We start from the raw sequence: 19,779 nt of genomic DNA, 5'->3' as shown, positions 1-19,779 counted from the left end.
TTTTTTTTTTTTTTTTTTTTTGCAGAACCAAGGATTAGACTCAGGCCCTTAAGCTTGCCAGGCAAGCAGTTATTCTACTGAGCCATCTCCCAGCCCCAAAGAGGTTTTCATAATACCCTGTCTTTCCTCACTTATTTTTACAGATCAAATCAGAGGGGCTGGGGAGCTAGCTCAGTAGAATAAGCGCTCGCCTGGCAAGCGCAAAGGCCTGAGTTCAATCCCTGGTTCTGCAAAAATTAATAATAATAATAAATAAATCAGAATGGTAGTTTTTCCTATGAATCATGGAATTAAGCAATCTTTTATTTGTTCATTCAGGTTTGCACATCCTTATCAGTATGAACTAGATCACTTTACTCCACCGGATTCAGTGCTTCAAAAGCCACAACCCCAGGTTAGTGCCCCAGCCTTCGTTTAAGGTTATCTAGGAAGCCCGAAGAAGGAACGCTGTAAACTTTGTGCTATAATTTTAACATTCCTTGAGTGTCTTTAAAGTAGAACAGTAGGACTTGATGGTTCTTGGGTGATAATGCGCCTCTGCCTTAGTGAGCGTGGTTTTCAGTGTGTCCTTTTTCTCACTGGGCTGTGCTTTCTCGCTCCAGTTCTACAGGCGTGTAGAAGAAACCCCCTGCCACTTTGTGTCCTCCCTGAATGAACTCGTGGAACTCAACGAGAAGCTCTTGAATTGTGAAGAATTTGCTGTAGACTTGGAGGTATCTTGTAATGGACCTGGAGTAGAATTTTTACATTTTCTATGAGTTCACCTACTTGAGAAGTATAAAACTAGCACTGATTTTAACCTATTTTTTTGTTGATTGCGTAGCTTTTCTCTAGCTGACTTCTCTAAGTCGGTTGAGGGAAGCCTAGTGATGTCATTTCCCCGCTCCCTCTTGTCCATGTGTTAGCATCACTCTTACAGAAGCTTCCTAGGACTGACGTGCCTGATGCAGATTTCTACCCGCACGGAAGACTTCGTTGTGGATACCCTGGAGCTTCGCAGCGACATGTACATCCTCAATGAGAGCCTCACAAACCCTGCTATTGTGAAGGTCAGCCAGCCTGCCCAGCGTTGCTCGTGAGGCAGGATGCACAGGCTTACAGTGCACAGCTCCTTTTTTTAACCTAGACCCAGGACAGATGGGAGACTCTTAGCACATACCCCAGATTCTGCATGCTGCTAATTGCTGGTCTTCTAAATGCTATGGGAGGGCTGGTGAGATGGCTCAGTGGTCTAAAGCACCTACTTAGAACAAGCTAAGCTCAGCAAAGCACAGGGACTGCGGTTCAATCCCCAGCACCACATGCCAGCCAGGGCCGCCCCCTGGTGGGCTGAGCTGGCCACACACACACACTAAATAAATAAATAAATAAATTTAAAAAAAAAAAGGACAGGCAAAGGCTGTGGCCCCAGTTAAAAGCAGCATTTAGAACTGTATGTAGAGGCAGAGTTAACTCAGACACAGCGCCTTCTCCTGTGCAGTACTGCATGACTTTGACATCATTTCAGGTCTTCCATGGCGCCGATTCTGACATCGAGTGGCTGCAGAAGGACTTTGGGTTGTACGTGGTGAACATGTTTGATACCCATCAGGCCGCACGCCTTCTCAGCCTGGGCAGGCACTCACTCGACCACCTGCTGAGACTCTACTGTGGTGTGGAGTCCAACAAGCAGTACCAGCTGGCAGACTGGAGGATACGGTCAGTTGCTGCCGACGAGGAAACGTGGGAGGCAGAAGAAGCCTGGCAGTCGGTTAGCCGCTCGGCACGAGACCCAAGCTCAGGCTGCAGCCCTGTTTGAACCTTGGGATGAGAAGCCAGGCTTCTCTCTAGGTGTTCTCTGCAGCATGAAAGCAGCAGAAAACTCTAGGACGGTGCTGTGGTGTTTCCGCGGGGCTGGCTGATACAGTCAGCCCGCTGGCCAAGGTGTGCCATGTCCAGTGCCCATGGGCAGTTTGGCGCTCAGGCAAGGGCGATTGGGTGTGTATGAGGAGCCGAGGGGGCACTGTGACTTCGGGTTGGCATTTGTGTTTGTCATCGCACAGGCTGATCGCATTCTCAGGCAGCCTTGTCTCCTGAGCACTTTGAGGGACTGGCTGCCTGATGGGCCACAGTGTCACGAACATGTCACGGGGCTTCTCTCAGTCTCCGAGAGCCACGGTTTCTAATAGAAATAAAAAGAAGCCTGTTGTAGTGGCACACACCTGTAATCCCAGCACTCTGGGAGGTAGAAGCAGGAGGTTAATGAGCTCAAGTCCAGCCTGGGCAACTTTGTGACTTAATGTGCTCCTATATTAAAAATAATAATAATAATTAAAGGGGCTAGGGGTGTAGGTAAGTGTGAAAACTTTAGGTTCAGTCCACAGAACTCCTACTACCACTAATCATAATAATAAAAATGCAAAGCATAATAGAGCCAGGTACAGTGGTATATACCTGAAATCCCAGCTACCTGGGAGGTTGATGCGGTCCCCACTCTTTCTGGGCAACTTCACAAGACCTTTTCTCGAAATTTAAAAAATTTTAAAGAAATAGCGCTGTAGCTCAGCACTCCCAAGTTTCCATCCCCAGTACTTGTTGGTGGGGCAAGAGGGGGGCCTAAAACAAGAAAATGTATTTTCTGAACATCAGTCCCTGCTCTTGAGCCCTTCCCCTGGACAGAGTTCTTCAGAGGTATTGTCTTGCTTCATCCTCATAGCCTGTGACATGCATGGCACCATGTTATGGGAAGCAAGTAACAGTCAGCTTAAGGAATTTGCCCAAGAGCAAACAGAGCTAAGCGTCACTCCTTGGACCGCAGTGGCCTTATTCTAACCGCATCGTCAGCCTGCCTTCCTCTCTACGAGCTGTTGCGGTAATGGTTTGGTATAAGAAATGCTCCTACTCACTGTGAAAGAATCACTGAAATTGCACGGCTCCAGAAAGTCCTAGTACCCACAAGGTAGACAAGTGAGGTTGCTGTCGATGGGATAGTTGCTAAAGCTGTGTCCTGTGCTACAATTTCAGGCCCCTGCCAGAGGAAATGCTTAGGTACGCCCAAGATGACACCCACTACTTGCTGTACATCTATGACAGGATGAGGCTGGAGCTATGGGAACGAGGCAATGAGCAGCCCACCCAGCTGCAAGTGGTGTGGCAGCGGAGCAGGGACATCTGCCTCAAGGTACAGCCTCCAGGGCCACACAAACCCAGCATGCAAGCTCCCTCAGTCTGACTGGATTCTGGCTCTCATCTTTGCTTCTTAGATCTGTGACAAGAGCCGAATGTTTTCAAGAGGCCCAGGTACAATTTTGATTCCATTAATCTTGAAGTTCTCTGTTTTGCAGAAATTCATCAAACCTATCTTCACTGATGAGTCCTATCTTGAGCTGTACCGGAAGCAAAAAAAGCATCTCAACTCACAGCAGCTGACAGCTTTCCAGCTGCTATTTGCCTGGAGGGACAAAACAGCTCGGACTGAGGATGAGAGCTATGGGTAACGGGCTTGAGAATCCTTGACACTTGCTTCTTGGCTAAGCAGGTCTGATAACAGGGAAGCGGGACTTCTTCCCTTGGCCATGAAGGTGGTGTTTCCCTGCAAGCTGCAGCACTGAGTGGAACCTGCTGCTGAGTTACATGTGATCCTGTTGTGTTTGGTTCCAGATATGTCCTGCCAAACCACATGATGCTCAAGATAGCTGAGGAGCTGCCTAAGTGAGTCTTAAGAGCTGAGGCCACCCTCCGCGGTAGATCTCCTGTCCTTCAGATCAGGCTTTGCTTACTAGTAGTCCTCAGGCTGTGTTCTCGGAGAAGATTAGCTCTCCACGCTCAGAAGGTAGAAGTCCAAGAAGGCCCAGATGTCGGCCCAGCGGCTGCCATGAGCACTGGCACCTGCGAAGTGAGAAGTCCTAGTGATTGTGCCTTCATCAGGCTTGGTGCCAGTCTCTGAGCCTCTGGCTGCAACTTGGAAGGGAAAAAACCTCTCCAGTTCTCTTACCTGTGCTTGTGTCCAAGTGGGGGTCTGGTGATTTTAGGCAGTTTGTGCTGTGAGTTGAAGCATGAGCTAGAACCGTATCTGCAGCCTATGGGGCCCCTGTACAGGATCAGGGCTGCTTGCTTATCTCCAGCCCCACCTGTTGGCAGGTCTGCCTGAGAGCCTGGTGTACTGAGCTCAGGCACGGTGCCTGCACTGGGCCTGCCCTGACACAGCTGTCTTGTGCCATGGAGCTTCTTAGCCATGGAGCTCTTCACTGTGTAGTCATTCTTTTTTCTTTTTTTCTCACCAGTACTGGGCCAGGGCCTTCACACTGAACTGTATCCCCAGTCCTTTTTATTTTTTACATATTTTGAAACAGGATCTCACTGAGTCACTGTTCCCAGGTTGGGCTCACACTTACAGTCCTACCTCAGCCTCTCAGGAACTCGAGCACTCGTGGGCTGTGCTTCTGTAGTGAGTTGAATGTGTTCTTGTCTCCAGGGAGCCTCAGGGCATCATAGCTTGCTGCAACCCAGTACCGCCTCTTGTGCGGCAGCAGATCAATGAAATGCATCTTCTAATCCGGCAGGCCCGGGAGATGCCCCTGCTCAAGGTAAGAAGCCAGCACTTCTGCTCCAACGCCCTGACCCAATAGGCCATTTCTTTCTGCTGGCATTTTTTCTCATGGCCTTCTATGTGTATGAGCTGCTCTCCATCCTAAAGAACCCATAGGAGGCAAGAATTTGGAAATCCAGTGACTGGTCTTCCTTGGCCTGGGAGGGGGGATGGTGCTGGGGATTGAACCAAGGGCCTTGTGCATGCTTTACTACTGAGCTGCATCCCTAGCCCTTTCATTTTCTTTATGATAGTTGGGAGTTAAAACTCATCCTTCTTATTTTATGACCTCACTGATAGTAGAACAGCAAGTACGAACAGCTAGTAGCTGGGCCAGTGAGCTATTTCAGCAAAGCAGTTAACATGACAGAATGAGGTCAGGTTAGGCTCTCAGCACAGGGGCTGTACTCCAGAAGCCTGGCAGCAGTCCATGAGAGAAGCAAGTGCTGGGTGCATGTGGTGGTCACAGTGGAAGGATGGATGCAGGGAGTCAAAACAGGAGACGCATATCAGATGGTGGAAAGGGCTGCCATTTAGTTTGGTTTTGTGTGTGTGTGTGTGTGTGTGTGTGTGTCCAGCTCAGCCCACCAGGGGGCGGCGCTGGCTGGCATGTGGTTCTGGGGATTGAACCGCGGTCCCTGTGCTTTGCTAAGCTTGTTCTAAGTAGGTGCTTTAGACCACTGAGCCATCTCACCAGCCCTGCCATTTAGTTTTGAGCACTAAATACTGTTGAAGAGAATGAAGGTGGACTCCAGGACCGTTTACCATACATGTTTCTTGTTTTGTTTTATTTTGTTACACTGAGCACTGATCCCGGGGCCTTCGCATTAAGCTGCTTCCCCAGCCCTGCTTTTGAAATGCAGTCTGGCTAAGTTGCGTGGGCTGGCCTTGAGTAGCAGTCCTTCTGGACTGCTGGGTTACAAGCATGTGCCAGCACGCACAGCCAGCTCACTCCACATGTAAAGCCTAGCTGAGAAGGGAGCGATGAGAACCCTGGGTAGAGACAGGAATTCAACAAGAGCTGGCTTCGTGAAGGAGATGCTGAAGTTCAGACAAGTTTAGGTGGGAGTGGGGCATGTCCCAGGAAATCCTCATGCATGCCTGAGTGTGTAATGCATAAGAACAGGCACACAAGTCGCAGGTAGGGCAGGTTAATATTAGGTTTGTGTATTTTTATTGAGGTCTTTTCTTTTAGTAGAGAAAAGAAAATTTCATAAGATAATAGGGTTACAAAATGACTAATAAGTTGCGTATGATCTTTAAATTAGTTGCTCAGGGTACAAGATAGCAGCATTTAATTGCCCAAACAATATTAGCACAAACCTTTCTTTTCAGTGAACTAAGAGAAATTAGTAGTATAACTAACTGTCTTAACTATTGTTTATTTTTTTTTTCCCTTGCTTTTTCCCTTCTTTGTGTTTCCCCATTCTAGCTTTTCTTTCCTTTTGAAGTTTCTTCACATTTTATAGTATCTAGGGGCCAGGGAGATGGCTCAGTGAAATAAGCACTTCCCTGGTAAGCGCAGGGGCCTGAGTTCAATCCCTGGTTCCGCCAAAAAAAGAAAACACATTTTATAATATCTAGTACATTTGGGATCTCATTTATGTACTCCTCAGCTTCTCATACTGGGGAAACAGTACAGCGTTTACACATGAGCGTCTGCTCTGTTACACTGGAGTGTGGTCTCAGGTTGCAGCCATTTACCTATATAAGTCTCCAGTCCATCCTTCTTTATGGCTGAGTGGTGCTCCATTGTAAAAAAGATCACATCTTTTTTATCCATTGATAGACATTTGGGTTGTTTCCAAGATCTAGCTATTGCAGTTTGTGCTACTATAAATATGACTGAACATATGTTGCTGTGGTGTGATTTTTTTTTTAACTTCTGGGAAGATACCCAGAAGGTACATAGCAAGCTGGGTCCTAGTTTTTTGAGGAATTACAACACTGATTTCCACAGTGGTATAACAGTCTACACTCCCACCAAGAGTGGAGAAGGGTTCCTGTTTTCCACAGCCTGTCTAACATTTGTTACTGGTTGACTTTTTTTCTTTTCTTTTTTTTTGTCATACCAGGGATTGAACTCAGGACCTTGTGCTTGTCAGGCAGACACTTAATGCTGCTGAACTATATATTCCCAGCACAATTGGTTGTTTTTGTTTTTGTTTTAATGTATTTGGTACAGGATGCTGCTGTACAGCTCAGACTCATAATGATCCTCCTGTTTCAGCCTCTCTGGGGCTAGGATTACTCAGTGGCCGGCACAGCATGCCCTGGGGTAGAGCCAGTGTGTGGTACCAGGGATCAACCTGAGTTTCAGTCCTTCTGGACTGCTGGGATTACAAGCACACACAGCCAGCTCACTCCAAATGTAAAGCCTAGGTGATAGGGAAGTGATAAGAACCCTGGGTAGAGACAGAACTTCAACAAGAGCTGGCTTCGTAAAGGAGATGCGCTTTTATGCTTGCCGGGCAGGCTCTTAGACCACTGAGCCATCTCCCTGGCCTTTGGTTGACTTCTTTCTTTCTTTTTTTTTTTTTTTTTTGCAGAACCGGGGATTGAACTCAGATCCTTGCGTTTGCCAGTCAAGCGCTTATCCTACTGAGCCATCTCCCCGGCCCCTTTTGGTTGACTTCTTGATAGCCATTCTTTCTGGGGTGAGATGGAATCTTGGTGGTGTTTTAGTTTGTACCACTCAAATGACCAGTGATATTGAACATTTTTTCATATATTTATTTGCTATTTTTATTTTTTCATCTGAGAAGTATATGTTCATCTCAGATGCCCTTTTTTGAATTGAGTCTCTAAGGGCCAGCAAGATATCTCAGCAGTCTAAAGTACCTGCCAAGCACAAGGACCTGAGTTCAATCCCCGGTTCCGCAAAAAAAAAAAAAAAAGAAAAAGAAAGTACCTGCTTAGGCAAGAGCAGGGACTGCGGTTTGATCCCCGGCACCATGTGCCGTGCCAGCCCCACCCTCAGGGTGGACTGAGCAGGCCACAGAAAAAATAAGATAAAATAAAGATACCCAGGCCTAAAGGAAAAGTGGCTGAATTGAGTCTTGAAATGTGGGAGGTCTGATTTTCTTTTCTTTTTTTTTTTTTTTTGGTCCTTTAGACATTTTTTTTTTTTTTTTTTGGTGGAACTGGGGATTGAACTCAGGCCCTTGCACTTGCCAAGGAAGCGCTTATTCCACTGAGCCATCTCCCCGGCCCCACCTTTATACATTCTTGATAGTAATCCTTTGTCTGAGGAACAGCTGATAAACCTTTTTTCCACATTGTAAGTTATATTGAGGTCTTTTGTTTAAATGTTAGTTCACTTTGCTTCCCATTTTACAACTGGGCAACTTTTTTATTTTTTTAATGTATTTGGTACAGGGTCTTACTACACGCTCAGACTCGTAGTGATCCTCCTGTTTTCAGCCTGCACAGCACTGAGATTACAGGCTTGTGCCACCATGCCCTGACACAGGTGGCCTGCTCAGTTTGCCTGGGGCGGGGCCCGCACAGCATGTGGTGCCAGGGATCAAACCCCAGTCCCTGCACTTTCCTAAGCAGGCCTTAGTCACTGAGCTATCTCACCAGCTAGACAGCATTTTTATTTCATAAAATAGAGTAAATGTTCACTTGGTTTGTGTTTTAGGAGGACAGGGGGTTTTTTTTGTTTTGTTTTGTTTTGTTTTGTTGTTTTTCTGGTGAGGGGATTGAACCCAGGGCCTTGCTCTTTGCTCTTGCTTGATAGGTCCTAGACCACTGAGCTACGTCTGTAGCCCTTATAATAATATGAAGTAGTTTGGTTCAGTAGTACTTTTAACGGGTGATAAGGCATGTTTATAATTACTTAAAAACTTAGAGGTAAAATCAAAGAATCATCTGAGAAACAGGTTTTGTGGTGCAGGCCTATAATGCCAGCACTCAGGCGGCCATAGCAGGAGGATCATCATGAGGTTAAGGCCAGCCTGGGCTACAGAGCAAGAACCTATCTCAAGAACACAAGCAAAAGAGAAGAATCGTCTGATAATAAAGGCATCTATAGTCTTTCAGACGGAACAAAAAGTTAACATGTCTTCCTGGGCTAGGGTGTAGCTCAGAGGTACAGAGCTGGCCCCCGGTGTGCAGGGAAGCGTGAGGTTCTTTCCTGTGCACCACCAAGGGAAAACCGCGTTTTCCCTAGCTACTCAGTTTGTCCAGGTAGAACTTGTGGCTGTTGGAGAAGGGCCTCCTGACTCCAGAATCCTCCATGCTGACCTCATCGTGATAGACTCTGGGGTTTCGCTCACTGAGCACCAGAGAATCATGCCAGGTGCCAAAGTGAGAACAGGAGGCTGGGAGGGAAGGACCTCAGGCCCATGAGGGGCTCCTCATGACAAGGCCTGGTCCGCAGGGCAGCGCCTGTGTCGTCAAGTCTGAACAGCCTTCCTCAGCTGCTGCCTTTCTTCCCTAGTCTGAGACTGCAGCTGGAGTGAAGAAGAGTGGACCACTGCCCAGTGCTGAGGTAGAGAGTCACTCACTGTCCCTCGGGTGGGTGGGGTGCCTGTGCCAGCACAGACCCACCTGACAGGCCAGGCTCGCTCTGCTTGCCGAGTGCTCCTGGCCTGCATGCAGATTTTACATGGTGCCCACTGGTTCCTCTTTGATACAGAGGCTGGAGAATGTTCTCTTTGGACCTCATGACTGCTCTCACACCCCTCCGGATAGCTACCCAGTCACCCCAACTGCTGGTAAGGTGGGGGCCTCCCTGTGGATGCCCAAGAAGGTGGGCCACTACCTGGGCTGACAGCTTGCAGCTCTGAGCTTGCTGACACCCAAGCTTGCAGGGCCTGTGCCAGCGTGGAAGGAGGTGAGCCTCTTCGCTGACCCAAAAGAGGAGACTCCGCTGGATCCCCCGTGCCTTCTCGCCACAGCTGTTGTCACCGTATTTAATGTGAGTACGGGGAAGCTCTACTGAGAAACAGAGATAAATCCCTGGGTCTGTGGGGTTTACCCCGCAGGCTGAGGGGCTGGGTTGTGGTTCCGTGGAGCACCTGCTGGCATGTGAGGCCACTGTGCCAGCCCCAGGCCACAGCGGGAAAAGCCATCAGGCCACAGGGAGCACACACCTTTGACGTTGTGCCAGAGGAAAGATGGTGGCATGGTGAGGGGCGTGGAGAAGCGAGCACTCGGGAAGCTCCTCTCAGAGTGTATGTGTGAGGGATGGTTGCCCGGAGGGAGCAGGGCTTCAGGCCTTGAAGCAGAGGAACAGTCCTTCTTGGGGCTCTGCAGGGCAGAGTCACTGTCTATTGAATGTCAAACCAGGCTGTGTGTACCTGACCATATCCAGCGCCATCTACAGATCCTTTGGGGGAAGAAGACAACGGGGACCCTTCCATGCTGTGACTCTCTGTAGGAAATAGGGAATGGGCAGAACCTTGGTGCCTGTCCCCAGAAGAGGTGCCAGCAGTCATGATTGTTGGTGGCTGTGCCCATCCTGGAGAAGCTGCGTGGCTTACTCGGGCTGGGCTCCCAGGATGTGCACGGGCCTGCAGCAGTGCCCTCCTGTCTGTTTCCCCGGGCTACCAGGGATCAGAACTCAGGGCTCCTTGCAAAAGAAAGGCCTGGGTGAATCCACAGGGCAGAACGGCTTCATGCTGAAGCAGCAGATAAAATGGAAACGCACAGATGGAGGTCTGAGGACTACAGACAGCGGCAGAGTAAGGGTGATTTTTCAGAAAGCTGAGAAGTCTATTACCCACCTTAGCTAAGAGCAGGTATCAGGCTACTGGATGCTCAGGTGATAAAGCTTTGTGGAGTCAGGTGCCAAGCCACAGACTCATAATTCCATTGCTCAGGAGACTGAGGTAGGAAGATTTTAAGTTCAATGCCAGCCCATGTGACTTAGTGAGATCTTGGCTCAAAGTAAAAATAAAAAATGTGAGATGGATTCAAACCCAAGCACCGAAAGCAACCAATTTTAAAAAGCTAAGATATAGGAGTTAATTAGATTAAAATCACAACTATCTTATCATTCCAGTGTTGAGGTAAAGTCAGAGGGATGGAATGTCACCTGCAGGGTGTGCTGGCTCAGACCTCATGCTCATTTCTGACTTGCCACATAAATTTAGATTGGGTCTTGCTTATGCAGTTCATAAAAAGAGATGGGGAGGCAGCTCACTGCTGTGGCATGCCGAGCCCTGCTGTAGTCCCTAGTGCTCAGAGACAGATGCCCCAGACTGGGAGTGTAGCTCAGTGGCTGAGCCCCTACCTAGTATGTGTAAGACCCTGGGCTCATTCCCAAGCATTAAGGCTGGGGGGGTTCTTTTTTTTTTTTTTTTTTTTTTCTTTTGAGACAAGGTCTTGCTAAGACACTGATTTTTCCAGGTTGGACTCAGACTTTGTTTTTTTGCCTCAGCCTCCTGACCACAAGGTTATTTAACCAAGAACCATCAGGAGATTCCACAGCTGCGTATGTTAGTACAAACTGCAGGCATAAATACAGCTGTGCTCTGTTCAGTCTGAGAAAGCTGTGGTCTCCCTGGGTTGTGTGTCCACAGGAAAGCTTAAGAAAGGGGACCAAGGAGACAGCTCAGTAGAATAAGTTCCAAGTTCAGTCCATGGTTCTGCCAAAAAAAGAGCTTAAGAAAGCCTTGCCACCATAATCAGCATTATCCTCACCGGCCTGGCTTGCATGCTGATGTCACAGCGTGATCATGCCTGTAAGTGCCCAGTCTTTGTCTGGCCCTGCAGGAACCCAGTGCTGAGGAAAATGGAAAAGCTCCATTAACAGTTGCACAGAAAAAGGCCCAGAGCATCATGGAGTCCTTTGAAAACCCTTTCCGGATGGTGAGTAGCTGCTGTACGTCGCCACAGCTGCAGAGATTCCCGAGCTCTGTGTGCCTCTTACCTGAAGAGCGACCGAGAGTCTACGGAGAGGGCAAGCCCTGGTCTCATCAGTCCAGCATCCCTGGGGGGGCTCCGTTCCCCCGTCTGAGGCTCTGACTGCAGGGCCCAGGTTGCTTCTCAGCCATTCCCGTGGTGTTCCCTTGTACAGTTCCTGCCTTCTCTGGAGCACCGGGCCCACATCTCCCAGGCAGCAAAGCTTGACCCATCGTCAAAAATCTATGAAGTAAGTGGACTCGACATCCTTTCTAAAAATGACTTTCAGGCTGGGAAGATAGCTCAGTGAATAAGCACCTGCCTGGCAAGTGCAGAGTCCAGAGTTCAATCCCCAGTACCACTGAAAAAATAAATAAAAATGACTTTCTAAGGCAAGGGGATGTTTTACTTTGAACCAGGTTTCTGTCTTAGCCAGGCTGCATGTGGGGGACCTTCTTGGCCCCTTAACATGAAAGAGGACGCATTCTTCAGCTTTGCTTTAGGGAGAGGCAGAGCCTAAGCCAGGCTTTCCAAAGTGCTTGGAAATCTCACAGGAGACAGGTTTGGGTCCTGGCGTGTGTGAGATCCATCCCCAGTACTGGGGGCGACAGAGGGTGGTTTTGTGGTTTTTAATGAGGTTTTTTTATATGTAATAAAATGCGCAAACTAAATGTACAACTTGATGCTTTTCTGCTGTGTATGTCACTTCGAAGCTTCTAGAGATAATTTCGTAAGTATTTTGTTTAATTTTTCTTTTTTTAAGACAGTGTCTTACTATGTAGTTCAGGCTGATTGTTTGTTTGTTTGTTTGTTTATTTATTTATTTATTTTGAGGAACTGGGGATTGAACTCAGACCCTTGCACTTGCCAGGGAAGCGCTTATTCTACTGAGCCATCTCCCCGGCCCCCAGGCTGATTTTTAAACTATGTATCCTAGGCTGGCCTCAAGCACACGGCAATCCTCCTGCCTCAGCCTCCCAAATGCTGGGGTTTCAGGCGTTCACCATTGTACCCAGCTCCAATAGCCTGAACATGTTATTCCATCCTTGGGTTTGTCTTCAGTTCTATGAATGCAAATGCCCTTCCCTTGGGTCCCTGTCTGGTTCCTGGGAGCCAGCGTGGTGACAGGAAGCCTCCTTACTTTCTATAGCAAGGATAGTGGCCAGAGTGGCAAGTGTGGCTGTGTCGTCCAGTGACACCTTGACAGGCCTCAGGCCCTATTGCTGAGGCTTAGCTCTGGTTCCAGAAAGGAGTGGGACGTCTGCCTTCACCCCATCCTGGCTGGGGCATCTGACAGCTCCTTGTCCTTCCTTTGTCCTTGAGGATCACCCTGACGTGAGCCACTGCCACAGCTGAAAGTGGGTGCTAGAGAAACACTGGCGGGGGAGGACCTTCCTCAAGTCCCAGCTCCTCCGTTTACTGGCCATGTGCTACCCAGCCACCCCAGCCCATGTCCTCATCTCTGTTGTATTCCTTTTCGTTGGTGCTAGTATCGAGGGGTTGAACCCAGCCCTTCACACTGAGCTGCCCCCCAGCCCTCTTACATTTTTTGTCTTGAGAGTGAGAATCTCTAAGTTGCTAAATTGTCTAGGCAGCCTTCCCACTTCAGCCTCTGCAGTGCTCCCCATACAAGTAGGTGTCCCCGCACCCAGCTCCCTCAGCTCCTAACAGAAGGGGACAGTGGAGCCATCACCTACAGTATAGGGGTGTGCATGAGATGCTGGATGTGAAAGTCTCCAGCCTAGTGCCCAGAAAACAGCTGCATTTTGTTCTCCTCAAAAAGATTTTAGCGGGCCGGGGAGATGGCTTAGTAGAATAAATGCTTCCCTGGCAAGCACAAGAGCCTGAGTTCAATCCCTGGTTCCACCAAAAAAAAAAAGATTTTAGCAATGAAGCCGCAGGCTTGCTTTTGTGTCCCTAGGTTTGGAATGGGTGGCCGGGAATGTGCATAGCTCCTAGGTAAGCGAGCCCTCTGCTGCCTTGTTACACACTCAGACACTGCTGGGCAGCGGAGTTCTGGAATTTTTGTGGCATCTGTTTTCATTACAGATCAGCAACCGTTGGAAGCTGGCCAGCCAGGTACAAGTACAAACAGAAGCAAAAGAAACTGCCAAGAAGAAGGTAGCTGAGCAAACAGGTGGCTGTGACTCCCCTGTGAACTCAGCATGCTTGTTATGGGCAGCCCTTGCCGATGGTACCAGCGGACCATGGGCGAGAATGAGTGGGGAACAGCCCTGGCTGTGGGCTCACCTTCTGCTGAGGGGTGGCAGGTGGCGAACCAGCAAATGCTGTGCTGCCCAGACCAGGAGGCACCGTGTAGTCAGAGCGTACAGAGTGCTTGGTGGGCTGTGGCTGCTGCCTGTCGACGTGTTGAGGAAGTGTGTGATCAGCTTGACGTCGAGCAGAGCCCCTCCATGATCAGGGGAAGCGCCAGCTCCGAGCCCCAGTGCAGTGGGCTAGCAGGGGAGCAGGTGGGAAGGAGCCGTCAGCCTGGCTGCATCCTGCAGCGAGGGCGGCACCGAGTTGGCCGGGGCAGATGAGAGGACAGAGCATTCAGTCCCGAGCAGCTGTAGGGTGGAGTTGTCCTCGGCAGAGGAGCTGGCTGGAGAAGAAGGGTTTTGGATTAGCCCCTTGCGTAGAAGGTCATGACCCCCACAACATGCTTGGGGAGAAGAGGAGGTGGGGTGGGACCCCGGATTGCACGTGCAGGTGAAGTTGGGCACTGGTGTTGAGGCCCAGCTTCATGGACATTTCTGTCTCACAGCTACCCGGGAACAGGTGAAGGAAGAATACAAAGCCACTGCGGAGCAGGCCATCTCGGTGCGACAGCAGGCCGCGGTTCGTGCTGACTTTTCTCTCTGCTCATGCCCAAGATTCTCCTCGGCTGTTTTAAGGGTGGTCTCCCACACTTTAGGCGAGGTGTTCACCTTCCTCCACTCAGGCTGGCTTACTGGCATGGGAACAGGCCAGGCAGGGACCCTATCTGCTGTCACACTGTTCCCTGGGATCACCTCATGCTCACCACCCCAGAACACTTAGGCATTCTTTTGGGATTTTCCTGAGACAAGGTCTCACTGTGTAGTTGAGGCTGGCCTTGAACTCTGTGTAGCCCAGACGGGCCTCAAATTCACAGTAATCATCCTGCCTCAGCCTCTTGAGTGCTGGACTACAGGATACACCACCACACACAGGTAACCCTGCCTTTAAGTGGTTGATGTCACTGTCAAATTAAGAACTTGTGCCAGCTGGTATTGGCCACGTGATTGTCGTAGGTTGCAGCTTGCTCTGCTACAACCCTCTTCTGCACACTGCCATTCATGACTTCCATGTGACACAGCACCAAGTCCCTAGTTGATACGGGTTGAGCCTCCCTCATCTGACGTCCAAAATCTGAACTGTTCCCTGAGCCCCAGCACGGCACATGTGGAAGGCTGTACATCATTTCAGGCACAGAACCGTTAGGCAGATTGTACAGAAGTCCTCAATGTATTGCGTAAGGTACATAGCGTGACAGAATTTCCACATTCAGGCTCCTCATTAAGTAACAGTATTCTCAAACCTCCCAAAATCCAACCCTGGTTGCCCCAAGCATTTCGGATGGAGTTCTCCCTGTCCCAGAGGCAGCAGGGTCTCCTCTTAAATTCCTGTGCTTCCTCCCTGCGCGTACTCCCCCTGCAGCTAGAAAATGCCACCAAGAAGAGGGAGCGAACGACAAGTGACCCCAGGACAGTGGAACAGAAACTGGAGAAGAAACGACTCAAGCTTTCCAAGAAGCTCAAGGACTCAGACCCACCAGTGAAAGAGTTCACCCCCTACGACTATAGCCAGTCAGACTTCAAGGCTTTTGCTGGTAAGGAGCAGACCTGACCCTGGGAACAGGAGAGGCTGTGGCAGGAGGGAGGTCAGAGTGAGGCTTAGCCCAAGGCCCCATTCCTAGAGAGGTCAGTAGCCACTGTGGTGCCGCGCAGGCAGGCAGGCTGCCTTCTATATGACCAGGGAGTTCAGCCCCTTTACCAGCACTACCCAGAAACACCCTTCTTGCACCCCAATACATTGTGTGGTCTTGTGTGTTGAAAGTGTCAAAGCCCATAAGACCAGTCCTACAGCTGCGGCCAGGGGAACCCCCTGCTCCGTGGGCACACGTGACCTGACTGCAGCCCACAGAGCAGCTCAGCCGCTGAGAAAGGGAGGGTGCAGGCCAGGACAATCTGCGCGGGGGGACTTGATCAGGAGCACTGCTTCAGGCCAGCTTCCGACGCTGGTGAGAGCTCCTTGGGGTGAAAGCAGTCACCTAGTCACCTTCCCCCAGCAGTCTCCTGTGGGACATGACCTGGTCTCAGGCTACTCAGGGCTGCTAGGCACAAAGCACATAAATGCCTGTTGTATGTGACCCCTCAAGTGTCGTGACCTCTGGTCCCATCTCTTACCTTTCAGGAGATGGCAAATCCAAACCTTCCTTCCAGTTTGACCCAAACACGCAGGCCGCACCTGGCAAGGTAGGAAATGCAGCTGAAGGGCTGAAGGCAGCTCGACAACAGAGCGTGCTATGTGGGCCCTCAGCCTTGGTCCCCAGCCCTGCAAAATGAGCAGAAAGCACCACGTGCCTGCAGCATCCTAGTGTGCTTGCTGTGCTGTGTAGCCTCTCCAGGGATGATCTGCCCAGGTGCCTTTGCCTTCCATCATTCCCCAGGCACAGGCAGAACTGGGCAGCTGTCCCAGCAGCTGGAAATCCAGGGCCTGTCAGACCTGGGTGTGCACTTTAAAGGGTGTTAGTGTCCTCTCCTGTGGGAATCCAAGTCACAGGCAATGCCCTCCCTCGATGTGCCCCATCAGGGTCCGTGCCAGGACCTGTGTGGAGCTGCGCAGGCCCCTGTTCAGCCTTTCAGCCTCATCTTCTGACGTGCGGAGACAGCTGCTCAGGAACCTGCGGTGCACCTGCCGTGCCACGTCTCCACCGGTTGGCTTTCCTGTGTCTCCTTCTCATCAGCTTAATGGTCCTTATCATTTCAGAAACGCATTGCAGCCAAAAAACTGAAACAGTCAGTGGGGAACAAAAGCATGTCATTTCCCACAGGAAAGTCAGACAGGTACGTGTTCTTAGCCTGGCCTTGCCAGGGGGCCAGCAGGAAGGTCCCCGCCTCACTGTGGGGAACAACAGCAGAGGAGAGACCCTCTTTACTTTGAAATGAGGGGAGCCCCCCACAGGGACGTATATGACTTGCTCTGTGCCATGTATCACATGGCCACCCATGGTATCCCAGGATTAAACCCTCAAGTTCTTTCTCATGGTATCGTTTCCTGGGGCTACCTCAGAGCAAACAAGTGTGAAATTTCCCTAGACCTTGTTTCTTAGGAATGAGAAAACAAATCAGCCAATGTGGGTCGTCATTGTTGCTGAAGAATGTTCTAATAGCAGGGGTGAAATGCTCACACTAGAGCAGACCCTGAGGTGAGGGCTTCCTGAGGCATGGTGCGAGAGATACTCTACTGCCTTAGCCTACCCTGCAGGCCACTGTACTGTGCCCTCCACCCCCAGGCCCTGCTCTGGATGCCCAAATGTGGTCTGCCGCTGTCCAGCTTGGTCTTCTGAACCCTGAGCAAACCCCTCACCCGCACTCCCATGCTGTGGGGAACTGAGCTCAGGCTGCCCAACATAGGCAGGAAGTAACTCATCTTGTGTTGTCCCTGCAGAGGCTTCAGGCACAACTGGCCAAAGAGATAGTGCTGGAAGAGACCTTGGAACCCGGGCACTGGAGGTGCCACTGTGGTGCTGGTTTTGTACAGACTTGTTTTTTTAAATCATTAAAACAACCCCTCCTGAAGAAAGCTGGTCCTGGCTTTGCTCTTGCCACCACCACAGCTGTGTCTGGGAGGACAGGCCCCACGCCAGGCAGATAACCATCTCCTGCTAAGCTATGTGTGCATCCTGGGGACCCCTGGGCTTTCTAGAGAACCCCAGGACCAGCCAGCGGAATGCAGGAGAGAGGCGCCCGGCCTGCATTTCAGGGATTCTGAGGTCCCTGACCTCCACTGCAGCTGTGTGGTGAGTTCCATGGGGGAAGGAGCTGGGAGCGCCTGGAGCCCACCGGGGCTCACACAGCTTGTTTTCTTCTCTGCTTCTTATCTCTTCCTCTAAGAGGAAAACTTAGTTTCTTATTATAAAACTTGTAACGGGCTGGTGAGATGGCTCAGTGGTCTAAAGCACCTACTTGGAACAAGTTTGGCAAAGCACAGGGACCGCGGTTCGATCCCCCAGCACCACATGCCAGCCAGCTCCGCCCCCAGGTGGGCTGAGCTGGCCACACACACACACACACACACACACACACACACAAATAAATAAATAAATGTTTAAAAAAAAACTTGTAACAGTGAACCTAGGCTGTGGCTCAGCGGTAGACAGACACTTGCCTAGCATGGGGGCCACACATCCCTTAGGACATCAGGAAAAGCAAAGGAAAAAACAGTAATGTGGTCGTAAGAAATGTGGAAAACAGATGCAAACAGAAAAATGACAGTCCTGCCCCCATGGAACTAACCGGTTAGTGCAGATGGAATGCCGGTGTAAGCCTGGGCCATACTGAGGACCCACCCTCCCTGCCCACAAATTGGAAACCATCCATTTATTTGAAATGTTTACTCCAAAAAATGTGTAAGTACAGGGCTGGTGAGATGGCTCAGTGGTCTAAAGCACCTACTTGGAACAAGCTTAGCAAAGCACAGGGACCGCGGTTCGATCCCCCAGCACCACATGCCAGCCAGCCCCGCCCCCTGGTGGGCTGAGCTGGCCACACACAAAAAATAAATAAATAAATGTTAAAAAAAAAAAAAGAAAGAAAAAGAAATGTGTAAGTACAATAAAGACAAGTACAACGCACACAGAAGCACCGGGGTAGGGTGTGTGTGGCTTACTTGGGTCTGCACAGTTTTCAGGAAGGATTTAAACATCCTGTATCTTGGTGTCTATAGGGATCCTGAGCCAGTTCTGCAGATTCCAAAAGACAACTTTTAATTCACAAATCTGGCTTTTTTCAGTTGGATATTTGTGCTTTTCAGAGTTTCAGTGCAAGACTTCTTGTTCTAAAATTTATTGTAGCCAGGCATGGTGGTCCACGCCTGTAACTCCAGCACTCCCAGAGACTTGAGTCAGAAGGATCACCACAAGTTTGAGGGCAGCCTGGACTACACAGTTGAGTTGAAGGCCAGCCTGAACTGCATAGTAAGACTTTGTCTCAAAACAAAAGAAAAAAAAATCCTTATATTCATTTGTGAACCAGTCTTTGACTATTTCTGTAGAATTCCTGTTCTTAATCCTGAGATGGGCAGTTACATCGAGATAGCACAGAACACCGTTATCGTTGTTTTCACAAGTACCTAAACTAGGACTTTTGAGATTTATCTTGCTGTTTATTTGGTACAGGATTAAATGCAAGGTCTTCACGCTGAGCTACATCACCAGCTTCAAGTACACCCACACTTTGAGACAGGCTCTTGTTAAATTGCTGGGTTGCCCAGACTGGACATCCTCTTGCCTCAGAGCCCCAGAGTCCTAGGATTACAGGCCTGCACCACACCTGAGAGATATTACTGAGAGGGCTAGCGGTTGGTGACTCTGGGTGTAGAGGGTCTTTGGTCAAATCAGCCTCACCTTGCCCCACCCTAGCTAGCCAGGCAAGAGTGGCCCCAGACCTGGACAGCAGGCACAGAGCCCCACCACTGACCAGGAGTGAAGATTCTCAGAAAGCAATTCCTCACTATTCAAAAGCTCTCATTTGGGGGCCGGGGAAATGGTTTAGTAGAATAAGCACTTCCCTGGCAAGCATAGGGGCCTGGGTTCAATACCCGGTTCCACAAAAAAAAAAAGCTCTCATTTGATTTTTGAGTTTGGGGTTTGTTTTTGTTTTTGTTTCTGTGGTACCAGAGATTGAATCCAGGCCCTACACCTAGCACTACATCCTTACCTTTTGGTTGACTGGTTTTTTGTACCAGGAATTGAACACAGGACCTTGTGCTTGCCAGGCAGGCACTTACACTGCTGAGCTATCTCCCTGGCCTGACATTCTTACCTTTTATTTCACTTCAAAATGGTCTGCAGCTCAGTGTGGTGGTGCACACCTGTAAACCCCACACTAACAAGCTGAGGCAGGAGGATTGCTGAGTTTGAGGCGTAGGCTACACAGTAAGTTCAAGGCCAATCTTAACTGCGTATGAGACCCGTCACAAAACAAAACAAAAGCAGGGTCTTACTACATTGTAAAATTGCCCAAGCTGGGGGCTGGTGAGATGGCTCAGTGGTCTAAAGCACCTACTTAGAACAAGCTTAGCAAAGCACAGGGACCGCGGTTCAATCCCCAGCACCA

At 49.7% G+C, this 19,779-nt stretch overlaps 1 protein-coding gene across 2 annotated transcripts in view; it reads left to right on the top strand.

Annotated features, from left to right (window-relative positions):
- The window catches only part of Exosc10 (exosome component 10), a 28,247-nt gene extending 10,700 nt beyond the window's left edge, over positions 1-17,547 (top strand). The window contains exons 7-25 of one of the 2 annotated variants that reach the window (XM_004639651.2): positions 319-394; positions 603-713; positions 906-1,049; positions 1,508-1,698; positions 3,004-3,160; positions 3,324-3,472; positions 3,640-3,690; positions 4,454-4,565; positions 9,012-9,062; positions 9,210-9,288; positions 9,385-9,491; positions 11,291-11,386; positions 11,595-11,669; positions 13,469-13,556; positions 14,184-14,257; positions 15,098-15,269; positions 15,854-15,915; positions 16,430-16,506; positions 17,111-17,546. In XM_004639651.2, the coding sequence (XP_004639708.1) occupies positions 319-394; positions 603-713; positions 906-1,049; positions 1,508-1,698; positions 3,004-3,160; positions 3,324-3,472; positions 3,640-3,690; positions 4,454-4,565; positions 9,012-9,062; positions 9,210-9,288; positions 9,385-9,491; positions 11,291-11,386; positions 11,595-11,669; positions 13,469-13,556; positions 14,184-14,257; positions 15,098-15,269; positions 15,854-15,915; positions 16,430-16,506; positions 17,111-17,141 (1,903 nt within the window). In that variant the 3' untranslated portion in view covers positions 17,142-17,546. Of the gene's footprint in view, positions 1-318; positions 395-602; positions 714-905; positions 1,050-1,507; positions 1,699-3,003; positions 3,161-3,323; positions 3,473-3,639; positions 3,691-4,453; positions 4,566-9,011; positions 9,063-9,209; positions 9,289-9,384; positions 9,492-11,290; positions 11,387-11,594; positions 11,670-13,468; positions 13,557-14,183; positions 14,258-15,097; positions 15,270-15,853; positions 15,916-16,429; positions 16,507-17,110 lie in introns of both variants that reach the window. The other variant, XM_023699568.1, reaches the window with a different exon arrangement.
- The last annotated feature ends 2,232 nt before the right edge of the window (positions 17,548-19,779 follow it).

Source organism: Octodon degus, unplaced genomic scaffold (assembly GCF_000260255.1).
Source record: "Octodon degus isolate 3935 unplaced genomic scaffold, OctDeg1.0 scaffold00113, whole genome shotgun sequence".
In the NCBI taxonomy this organism is placed as follows: domain Eukaryota; kingdom Metazoa; phylum Chordata; class Mammalia; order Rodentia; family Octodontidae; genus Octodon; species Octodon degus.
This window is presented reverse-complemented; position numbering and strand designations above follow the sequence as displayed.